The sequence below is a fragment of the Stegodyphus dumicola genome, chromosome 2 (assembly GCF_044657685.1).
Source record: "Stegodyphus dumicola isolate Sdum_Otavi_A_Nest chromosome 2, ASM4465768v1".
Lineage (NCBI taxonomy): Eukaryota > Metazoa > Arthropoda > Arachnida > Araneae > Eresidae > Stegodyphus > Stegodyphus dumicola.
Genome location: NC_140769.1, coordinates 31,350,713 through 31,363,243, shown reverse-complemented (window position 1 = coordinate 31,363,243; position 12,531 = coordinate 31,350,713). Strand labels below are relative to the sequence as shown.

General features: G+C 28.6%; 1 protein-coding gene across 2 annotated transcripts in view; it reads right to left on the bottom strand.

Moving 5' to 3' along the window:
* The window catches only part of LOC118190531 (poly(A) RNA polymerase GLD2-A-like), a 103,099-nt gene that overhangs the window by 39,446 nt on the left and 51,122 nt on the right, over positions 1 to 12,531 (bottom strand). For both annotated transcript variants that reach the window (XM_035361256.2, XM_035361255.2), the window contains 3 exons: positions 11,065 to 11,156; positions 9,216 to 9,279; positions 6,178 to 6,244 (listed from right to left, as the gene is read on the bottom strand). In XM_035361256.2, the coding sequence (XP_035217147.2) occupies positions 6,178 to 6,244; positions 9,216 to 9,279; positions 11,065 to 11,156 (223 nt within the window). The remainder of the gene's footprint in view (positions 1 to 6,177; positions 6,245 to 9,215; positions 9,280 to 11,064; positions 11,157 to 12,531) is intronic.

Here is a 12,531-nt window from a genome sequence, read left to right as displayed (position 1 = left end):
ATATAAAGCACTGTTCTAATATAGTTATTTTGACATAAAACTGGACTTTTTTTGAAATGACATGCCAATTTTTTTTCTATATTTCAATTCTACCACTCAAATTATGCCAAACTGCCAAGTTTCGTAAAAACTGTACAAGTAGTTTTTAAAAAATTAGCTTCTCAAAATTTTAGCTCTTCAATGGTAATTGAGTTTGGTATATACTTATTAATATCTCTTTTTTTATTAAACTTATTTGATTCTTCCTTTCCCATTTTGAAATTTACGTTCATTCCAAATGAATTTCACCCATTTTTTATGATTTATTTTTAAAATTTATATTTTTAAATAATTTTTATACATTTTTCAAAAAAAAAAAAAAAAAAAAAAAAAAAAAAAAAAAAAAAAAAAACAACTTTTAATTATAATCTATAAAAGTTTTACCATCACCTTAAAGTAGATAGATTTCTAAGTATACTTGCAAAAAATAACATTTTTTATTCAAAATTTCCGAAGATATACGTGAATTTATATATTAGCGAGTTTTGAAATTTGGCATATTTGTTGAAAGCGATAATAACATCAAATGTAGTTTAGGCACTTTGTTAAAATTATTTAAAAGGAGAACGATGTGACTTTTTTTTTTCAGTCCTTTACAATGGAAGGGAAAGGAAAATGGGTTGCCATATATTAAGAAGTTCATCAAGTGAATTATACTTAACACAAACTGAAAAAAAGACAGCCAGATAAATTTGCTAATTTCTCCAAAAATTTTGCGCCAAATTTTATAAAATTTAATATTTAGGCATAATTTGAATCACAGAATCGAAATATGGAAAAAAATTGGTAAGTTATCTCAGAAAAGTCCCAATCTAATACATATCCTAAGTCGCACTTTCGAGACATAAAAAACGCAAGTTAAATTTCGTCAATCGGCCTAGTAGAATGGGAGATATAGAATTATTATTATTATTTTTATTTATTTATTTATTTATTTTTTTGCAAGTGTACATCTATTGCTGAATCCTTTTTTGACCCTTACTTTTGATATGAACATAGCTTTAGTATCTTGACAAACATATGTTTATCAGAATCGTTTACATTTTAGCTAACTTTGGTGTCAGTTGTTGCAGGGAAGGAAACAGAACTCAGCTCTTTAACTCACCATATAATATAAACATCTGTGTTTCTGATATCCCTTCAAATCCTTTTTTTATTCTTTATTTCACTTCTATTTAGAGTCTTTTAGGGTTACTATGTGGGGTTCTGTTATGTTTGCATTGCTTTTGTCGCTTATATATTTCCCTTTTTATTTCAAAAAGACTTGACTTCACTTTGTTATAACAATCAAGCATTATTTACCAGCGGAAGAATATGTCGCATGGTAAATGAGAGAATTAGTGACATGGATGATGGTGATGATTCATTTTCTAAAGAGTTAGAAAGCGATAATCCTAACAATTCTGGTACATTTTATCAGAGATGGCTCGCTGAGTGCCTGTCTTCCATTTCCCATGAAAAATTTCACTTCTTCTTGTAAACAATCTTTCTCATATTTTTTTTTTAATTAATTTTAAGTTTAGTAATGCATTTTGTAGATTAAAACATTGGAATAATATGAATAGCACTTCTATGTTTATCAAAGGAAGCAAATTTTTTAATAGATTTTCATGTGTAAAGAAAAGGAAAAAGATTATTAAATTATAACATTAGGATTTAAACTTTTTTTGTGTGTGTTTCTTAGCGATGCAAAAACGCCATCCTGTGGGATAATTCCATTTGACTCCCATCCATCCCAAGTGAACGTTCTAAACAATGGTGTGCCAACTCGGAAAGATTAAGATAAAGCGTATTCTGCCTCTTGAAGGCCATGTTACTAGGTTGTTACTATAAGATATCTTATCTTCAGCCTTGCATTACACTTACCAATAGTTAAATTCACACCCATAAAGTTGAGACTATTCTACATTAAATTATTTTGTGTAGCCTTTGGCTATTACTTATTTAAATTTAGCTTTACATCTGAAGTATGATTTTGAGTTTCACACTATAAATGCTGGCGGATTTGTAAGCAACAGGAGGGCCTTCTGTTTATCTTATTTAATTTAAAATAAAGAGTCTTTTACATCCTTTTCAAATGGCTCAGGTACTTCTAGACTTAGGGATAAACAACTTACATCTACCAAAAGTCTACCAAAGTTACCAAATTTTACCAATGTAAGTTACCAAGACCTACCAACTTACCATGGTCACTTACATCTACCATGTTTAGTTACAGTTTTCAAATGTGAAAGACTTGAAATCTTATTGTTGTACCTGAACAAGTAGCAGACCATGTCGCAAAGCAGTTCAGCATTTAGTCTGCCCTCCAAAGTTTATACACTCCACTAGCATCACTTAGCTCCATGGAGGGATTTAGCTTCACGGTGGGCACCATGCAGGCATAAATGAAGCCTGCAGTGACTTTTGATGGAGGAAGTTCAATGAATTCTTTTCTTTAACATTTAAATTCACATTTTCTACTTTTTCCAGTACCAGAAATTCAAAAGGTTATGATAGCAACTGCTACATTAAAAGGACAGGCACTAAATTTGTACAAATGCATCTACAAATTTTTGTTGGGAGACCCAGAAAGTCAGACACAGAAGTTTGAGATATTTAAAATTACCCTTGCAAAAGCATAATAAACAACAGGCCAAAATCAGAAGCAGAACTGTTTACTAAATACCAGTTGAAGGTTGAAAAACTGACAAAATTTTATGGAAAATTCAGATTTTTAATTTGTCATATAGGAAAAGGCCTGATATAGAGGTAATTCAAGTTATTTTGCCTAGATTGTAACCGCAAATCCAAGACTTTTTTGAGTTAAGAAATGCAAGCATATTGAAGAGTTTATTGTAGCTCTGAGTAAAGTCTGAAAGCAGGAGGGTTGCTGAAAGTATGCATATAGCAGGACATGGCGAGGATTTTACAGGCTTACATTACAGGGAAGGCCACAGTTTGATGGAGATGAAAACAGACAAAAATTTTCAACTGCAAGTGGTGATTCCCAAGAGAAAATACAAAAGAGAAATCAATCAGAATTTAAACTAATCATGGAAACTTATAATAAGAGGGCACAGTTAACCCAGAGGGAAAAAATTTCACGAGTCAACTAAATATGGCAGTAATAAAAAATTTGACACTGTAATATAAGTATTGTTAAATAATGTTCAAGTGGATACACTGTTAAACACTGGAGCTTAATGCAGTTTTATAGCAGAGAAATTTCTTTTCTTTTCCAAAACACAGTTGTTTAATATGGCCATTTCTCTAAACTATTTAGCAGAGGAAATACCTTTCTCTAGGGCAAAAAGTACAGTATCTTTTTCCACAAATGGAAAATTAAAAATGCTAAGAATGTTATATATTTGGCAATGAGAAACCAAACAATTTCTCATTTATTGAAGAAACAAACTACCTGCATGTGCACATATTGGTAACCATCTGTCTCTCAACAAGAGTGAAAGATGCCAATTCCTATTTCTTATCAAGACTACTTTAACTGACAAGTAACAAAGTGATAGAGAGGGAAACATTATCCTCTACAATTTAAATGTACACCACAAAAATTCAGTTTTATGAAAAGTAAATCAATGATTGCTATACGGGAAAATACCATGTCAAGCATTTTAGAAACTCACACATAAAACTTAATAAATCAGATTTACAGTAAAAAATAAGTATTTGTTCATTTAGGAGATATCTAACATTTACTACAAATGTGGCAAACATCATCACAAATTTAGAGTAACCACCACTATAAATTGGTCAGACCTACTTTAAACAGCCACTTTACATGCTACTTAAATGCATGTAAAGTGGTTGTTTGAAGCAGGTTATGATTTTGAGTATATAATTAGACAAAAAGTGAACTTCTAGTTACTAATAACTGTATTTAACAATGGAAAATATGGTAAAATATTGCTGTTGCTAAAAATTATTGACTATTTAAGAAGTGATCTCCTCTAAAATGTGTACAATCAGATCAAAGCATTGGCAATACTTCAATCAGAAAATGACAGAAAAATCACATTCCTCATGTACTTGTAAAAGACATTTTTTTTTTTTAAATATACTTACCATGAGAATATCAAGTATAATTTAAAATGAACCTAAGAAAATTATGATCTGTTTGAAAAAGCATGATAATGTACAAACAACAGATACAATTTAATAATTAATGACAGATATCAAAATCAAACTTATACTGCCTGAAAGAAAAAATATTCATCATGCAAACTACACGTTACTCAAATATTTACAAGTAGTCATTGCCATATTGCATCGAAGATAATTTTTACTTCCTTGTACGAAGTAAAAAGGAAGTATTGTAATCGCAAAAAGTTTCAGTCAACATATTTCAACGAAAATATCCATTTTGACCGCTATCGAATGCAATTTAACAATGTTTTTGCATGATATCTGTACGTAAAGACAGAATAAAAGACTCTTTTCCTCCAAAAAAATTATAAATATGCTTTAAAATTAATTCTGAAGAGAATTTTTCGTGGTGTCTGTACGAACGTATGTACGTACGTATCTCGCATAACTCAAAAACAAATAGCCTCAGAACATTGAAATTTTGTATATAGGACTGCTATAACATGTAGATGTGCACCTAGTATTTTGGTTGCAATCGGCCGCACCAAACGTATATAAATATATTTATATATATATCCACTCTGTTACCCGGCTCAGTGATCTCAGTTTCTTTACTCTTATAGGTTTGTAAATTGTACATTTTTTGCTTTAAAAATGATTGAATTGTGTTGTTTTTATCTTCCGGTTAAGGTTTTTATGGCTTTCGTAATTCTGGAAGTAATATTTGTACAATTATCAACAATTTAAAAGCTGTTTAAGTGCTGTTAAGTTTTAAATAACATGGCAGACATATTTGTTTACATTTGAAACAGCAGAATTGTAGATTTGTTGCCAATCTAGAGAGACTAATCCTCGCAACACAAAAATAACGCCTTCATTTATTATTGCGAATTAAATGATGCTTAATCCTTTCTGGAATTTTTTCGAGGAAATAAGTGTTTAAAATTTACTTCGTAATTTTTAATGCAGATATTTTGAGATTTTATGTATTTTTGCCTTGTCGCGAAGTGAGAACTGAATTAATTGAATGAGAAATACTAAATTGTCTGTGAAAAACTGTTTCTTTTCTGTTTTGTTTGCTTAATTTCTTTCATACATCGTTTTAGCTTTATTTGATTAGAACATGTGGCAACGATAATTCTTCAAATGATATAAATTTTGTGCATTCAGAGTGTTGTTATAGTAAACAAATATAGTGTATTTTAAAGAGTGCATTTATTCTATTGTGGTTTATGCACCGTCGACGAAGTAGTGATGAATTTAAATGAAATTCAAGAAAAAAATGCGCATAATTTAATATTTTGTACAAGGAAGTCCTGTGGTGTACACATCAGATTTTTTACTTCTATAATTCTGTTTTTCACTTCAGTTTGAATACCACTTTAGCAAAATTAAAACATAAGTTCTGATTTAGTTTTCCAAAGGGAAAAAACTGTCTATTTGCATGATCTTGGCAACCATATTTCAATGAATTTCTATGAATTCCTCTAATGTATCTGATCTGTCAGTTGTTTAGCTTGACAACATCTAACACGGTATAAAAAAAGACTTAAAATATTTAATGTTCTGACTCATTATCCTTTCTTTATATAATAAATTATAGAAATCTATCTTCCTTTATATATAAAAAATTACTGAAAATGTTGCCATCACTAATAATCATATTGTAGTTAAGAAAATTACCAAAACTGAATCAATTTAATTAATATATTCGCTGACAATCGCAACCTGGAACGAGATGTGTTGGTATCATCTAGTAGCCAATCGAGTGCTGCTAGCAGATGGTAAGGTATATGTTAAATACATTGCTTCCACATTTAGTCAGATTCAGGTGAAGTTTTGGATATGTTAATTGATTCTGTTTCGTTAAATAAGGATTAATCAATAAAATCACAAAATATAATGAAATTATGGATTAAACCATAAAACTGATAAATATGTAGGCACATATAAATTCAAGAAGATGCTCTACAGTAAATAAGTTACTGACAAAAAATAACAAAAATTACATGATTAAATACAAAACTGGAAAGAAGATGTATGAAAAATACATACCTTACAGCATCTTTAAACCTTAAAATAGGAACTTTTGCATAAATTACTTCAATATCGAAAAGAAAATCTGGAAGAATTTATGTGCAGATTTATTACTTTACAAAATTATATTTAAAGAAAAAAAAAAAAATTTACTTCATCACAAAAGTTTAAAAATCAGAATATTAATATATTTTCAAATTTAAAAGAAAGTGAACATCATAAACAATACAGAATAATAATGTTAATTTACACTACTCTGTGTCATTTTCAATAGTACATCAGATTTTCACTTTTCTTTTGAAACATATGGAGGAGTTTTTTTAAATACCAAAATCATACACAGAAGAAATTCTTGTGCACTCTGAATTTAAGTAAATGCTTCCAAGGCACAGGTCTGGCACAACTTTTAAAGGGATTTAAAGAAATACACCTGAAATCTGGCTTTTTGTTGATGAGATGGTTTAATTTCTTTCATATATCGTTTTAGCTTTATTTGAATAGAACATGTGGCAACAATAATTCTTCACATGATATAAATTTTGTGCATTCAGAGTGTCGTTATAGTAAACAATTATAGTGTATTTTAAAGAGTGCATTTATTCCATTGTGGTTTATGCGCTGTCGACGAAGTAGATTTAATTCAATCCAATAAATTTAAATGATAAATTTATGCAGTGCATTCCATTTATCACATTATATGCAATTTATTTATAAGAACAATTGCAAACAAATTGCTTATAATGTTATATGAAAATGAATCCATATGATTGAATTTGCATAATTATTATTAATTTCATCATACAGTCAGGATGAATACAAATGTGAAAGTTTTAAATCTCACAGTTCAGTGATATGTTTCACAGACTTTTGTAGCATTTTGTACAGGAAGTTATAATATTTTCATCAATACTTGTAGTAACTCAAAACTTTAAAAATACAAATTGTCTATCATTAATAAAAATAAAAATGTTATTTTATTCTTTTATACGATGCCTTAATATAGCTGATTTGTATGTAAACAAACACAATATAGTATATAATCATAAAGTAAGAAAATTAACTACATTTCAGCAAAATTAAGCCAGCTGATCCTAAATTTAAAAAATTTAAACTGTAAGGGGGAAAAAGGCACTTCCTTCAATAATTTTAACAGTCAAATGTGAAAATAATTAAAATCATCTTTATATTTACTTTAGGTAATATTTTATCAATAATAATTTTAAATATTTTATGTCAAAAACTTAATATTATTTCTTTTACTAACAATTAGAACAAACTGTGAGCAAAATCTCAGAAAATATCACAATATGAAGATAAAGTAACTCTGACAAAACATTTACTTACTTCATAATACAACTTAGCATAAAGAAATTATTTTAAAAAGTTAGTAGAATGTCACTTAATCTTTTTCAATAAATTTAAAAGTGAGGTAATTTTTCATAATAATCAGAATTCAATGAAAAAGTTTGGGATAAAAATTACAAGAAAAGTTATGTTAAAAGATTATCTGTCACGATAAAATTCACAAAGCAATTTAAAAGGCTGTAAATATTTTCAATTATATTCCAACAATTTTTAGTAATATTTTAGAGGTAGAGTGCATTTATCTAAATTTTCCAGGACAAAAATCTAGGATTCTTCAATATCTTGTGATTCTTAAAATAATTGCAGGGAATAAATAAAACCTTTCAGAAAATTTGAAGTTTACATATTAAATTAATTATATATCTTATTTAAGAAACTAGACATTAAAATACATGTACCAAAATAATTAAACTGCCATAATTAGTTTCTAGGCCTTTAAAGCTGCACTTTAATGAATATACATTTATTGTGAATTTATATATGGTTTCACTAATCGAATCAGATTACATTAATTAATCAGATATACATCAATATTTTACAAGAAGGATATGCATAATCTAATAAAAACTTAATTATGATTGAGAATATACTGTGAACCTTCTCAAAGACAACCACATACAATTCCAGATAACTTCAGTCTTTTGCATAGGTTGTCAACTTACAGAAGACAACTACCAGATGATGATCATTATTGATTTGTCTTACTGAAAGCTACAGTCTGTTTTAGAAAAATACTAAAGTGTGGTATATTGTTTTTCAATGCTGTTGTATAATAAAGTTACAAATTTATACAGTAATGCAGCAAAGCAAAATATATGAGGAAATCACTTAACTTTCTCGAATACACTATAGGAATGATATTTTAAAATACTGAAAGCAGGTCCAATGTGTAAAGCAAAAACAATAGAAAAATTTTACAATTTGTTTAACAGAATTTAGAACTCATAAAAAAGTACTCACTGTAATCAGAACTAAGTATTTTCAAGCATCCAGGATTTTCACTTTGTATGCCATTCCACTTTCAGATTAGATCATTGACACATTTTTAGACATCTTGATCATAATGAATTCTTTATTATAAATAGTCTTTTTATGATTTTCATTCTTACTCTCTTTTACTACTTTAGTAGCATGCATATTTGAACCTTCGAATGCAAACAGATGAAAGGATATTCAAAAACAAATGCTGATTTCATCAACAGGTTCTTGAAATCATAAATTGTAACCAAAATATCAGGTCAGTCCTCATAGATTTAAATAAGTAATAAATAAAAAATAATAATATAAACAGTTTAGGACTGTGATGAATCATTTACAGAGCGTAGTATCACAACTGAGCCTATAAAAAGAAATTATACTACACTGAAATAAGGATAAAATTTATGTTTCACAAATATATAAAAACCACTCTTAAAAAAGTCATTTTTCAGTTGGAAATATATTTTTTAATTTATTTAGTGCTAAGAAATATTTAAAGCTCATATTGAAATTAAGATATTGTGGTAACAAATAAATGTATTTGAGGGTCTTAGAGAGGACCACTATCAATATTAGTATTAAAAGTTATATATACACCTAGAAATATTAATCACTTTTAGAGGTGCATCTATGAGAGGTGGTTGTCATGAGAGGGCTCCCTGTTTTGGAATTTCCTAAGCTATTCCACACTAATTTCTTCAAAATATACTTACCATATCTTTCAAATAATGAATGCACTATGTGTAGAATATCTTTTGCTTCTTTTTCTTGATCAATCTAAAAAGATTTTTTTTTTTTTTTTTAATTTATCATACGGAAACTAAACCAATATAACCATGTGAAACATAGTATAAGCCACTATAGCACTTTTACAATTAAATTGAATAGTTCTCTTTCAACTAACAGAAATAAGATTAAAAACTCAAACTAACAAGACTATTTCTTCATTAAAAGATCTTTGCAAAGAAGTTAAAACAATGCTAATTCTTTCCTAAATAAGACAAGCACAAAAATCAAAAATACTTTTCAAAGAATTAAAAACCATATGTGGTTAAAATTAAATCAAAACAAAATCAAATGTTCTACGTGATAAACATTTTAAGCATTAGTAAACTAGGAACTTTTGCAGATGGGTCCTCGGTGAAAAGCTCCCAGTTTACTACTGTTAAACATAGTTTTAGAGTTTCAACTTAAAACACTTTATTCTATTTTAAGTTTAAAAGTAATTAAATTCTTTCTCTCATAATTTCTCTTCTTACTGTTAACAGTACTAGGATCAGGGAATCCAATCAAACTTCTCTATCCTTGTCATTTCTAACAAGCATTGTTTTGTATTCATTTGGCCTGTAAGTTACATATCTTCTGTAAGGCAGGCAACTAGAACTGAACACTGTTATTCAGTCTGCGATATACAGTACAAAGTCCATAATCCGGACTCGTTGGAACTTCGGCGATTCTGGGTTACAGATCATCAATTTAAATCTGGTAAGATGGCATGCAGAAATTATACAATTAAAAATATGAAATCGTAATTTATGAAATAAAGAACAATTATGATCTAAAGGGTATCAAAATTTACAAAAAAAAAAAGCTTAATATATATTTATTTACTTTATTAAACATTTCTTTCAATGTAAGTTGTTTAAGACGCTTCCACAAAAAATTCAAAAAGTTCCTTTTTCTTGTGTCATATATAGTGGACTTTCCAATGCCCTACTTCTCGCATAATTTTTAAACGGAAGGCCTTTATCCATTTTTTGCAAATTGTTCTAAGAGTCTGCAAAAAATAATAAGCCGGATCCAATTAGAAGATTAAGGAACAGCATAATCTGCAACATCAACTGAAATGCATTAGATAATTTTAGCCTAGCTTATACCATCCGTTATACATTAAATGTGCATGCGTAAACACATTATGCGTTTACGCACGCACATAAAGTTTGTAGCTTTGAGGTCCGGATTATAGATCATTCCGAATTATAGACGTCCGGATTACACTTTGTACTGTACCTCGCTTCATAAAAGTTAGCATTCAACATTCTAATAGACTCTTACAATGGAGGATGGCTTATGCAGATCTTTGTCTTCCTAAATGTAGCGAAAAGGTTTTAAACATTTTTCAAAGTGAACTTTTGTCCATTTCTAACCATTAACTATAAAAATACATATTTATATATTCAGAATTGTATGTTTTAAAATAACAGATGATTCTAATGCATTGCTATAAAAAAAATTATGTCCAACAAAACTGCTAAATAGACATACAGGTTCCGAGAGAGCAATATAAGCAGCCACCCTGGATACTGATAATCAGGGAGCATCTGCTAAGTTGTTCTCACCAGCAACAGCTAAATTAAAGACACATTTTGATTTTAAATCATTAATTTGTTTAATTTATAAGGGAAAACAATTGTGTTGATTTTCTAGAGTACCAAAAATGCTATAGCTAGGCTTTTAAATAAGACCATTTAATTTTTTTGAGGGGGGGTTTAAAAAAATAATTTCATAGTTTATTCACTTAAACCAATTTAAAAAATAATTCTGATAATAAAAAGCTCCTACCTCTGAATCTGTAAGCATAAGACACATATCCATATCACTACTGTTAGCTCCAAGTCCTGTCATAGATGAACCAACCACATACAACCCACAACCTGAAATCCAAACTTTTTTAAGAGTGACTTCATCACATTTAAATTAAACAACAAATATATAAAAAATATCCTCTGGTTTTTATTTTTTTCCTCTTTTTTTTCTTAAATGAATACCCACAGTATAATTACAGTATCCTTACAGACATTCTTGTATCTAGCTCACAATAATTCACACTTTTTTGGCTTAAATAATAATATATATTAGCATTTATTAGCATTAGCAGTAACTTCTACAACTCTCAATAATTATTTGATATTGTTATGTATAAAGTTTAAAATAAGAAATTAACATGACTGTAAAACACTCAGCTGTAACATAAGCATAGTTTGAATCTTGAATGCTATTAACAGAGCCACCCTATGGAAACAGATTCAAAGTATACTGGATCATGGAGTAGCTGGACTGCAGAATATCAAATTTATTATATATTATAGCCTGCTTATAATAATAAGGCTATAATAGTTATTTAATATTTCTCAAATGTCTTTTCATAAAAGTAAAAGGAGGAAATCAAATAACACTGATTATCATAAAAAGTTACCATAGACCAAAATGAGTGATGCCCCTTAATGTATCTACATTTAATTCACTATGATCAAAAGAATCTTATCTAAATTAATATATATTTTATAATAAAAAACACAAAATTATTACCAAAGCATTCTGTTTTTATCATTTTCACTAAGAGCAATTTCACCTCTTGCCAGAGGCATGAAGAGTTTTTCTACATACGTGGTAGAAAGTGAGTGTCACAACTCCATATATTGTAATAAGAAAAGAGCTGGATGGGACTGAAACACTTTTATTTAAATTATTATTCATAAAACTCCAAATAATTTCAACAAGAATTATTTTAAGTGATTCAGATCTAATGACTATGAGTTTTGTTTACAATGTATTCTGGAGTTGGACTCGATGCTTTTCTGAAAAGTCATCCTTATTTTTCCCTTTCGGGATGACAAGTAATTTTAAGCTTGTGAATATGGATATTGATAAGATTTTTTTTTCCAGCTGACTAAAAAGAAAAGGAAATTTTGGATTATGTTGTGGCTGCCATGTGACTAAGTAGTCATGAATAACATATAAACTCTTGTTAACAATATTTAGTTATTTAGTAATAAAAGATAAGAGAAACGAAAGACACCATGCCTTTGTGATCAAAGTTAATTACAAGAAAAACAGTACAGACAGAAAATTTCATAGTCATTTTGATAAAGAATAAAAAGATCAAGTTACATCAGAACATGCCATTAACATTCAGTCTGTAAATTTCAGGAAAATGAAATTTACAAACTTTTCATCATTAGCTTTGAAAATGACATTTGCAGGAAAAACACAAATTACTTACATATTTTGTTTTAATATATTAACAGT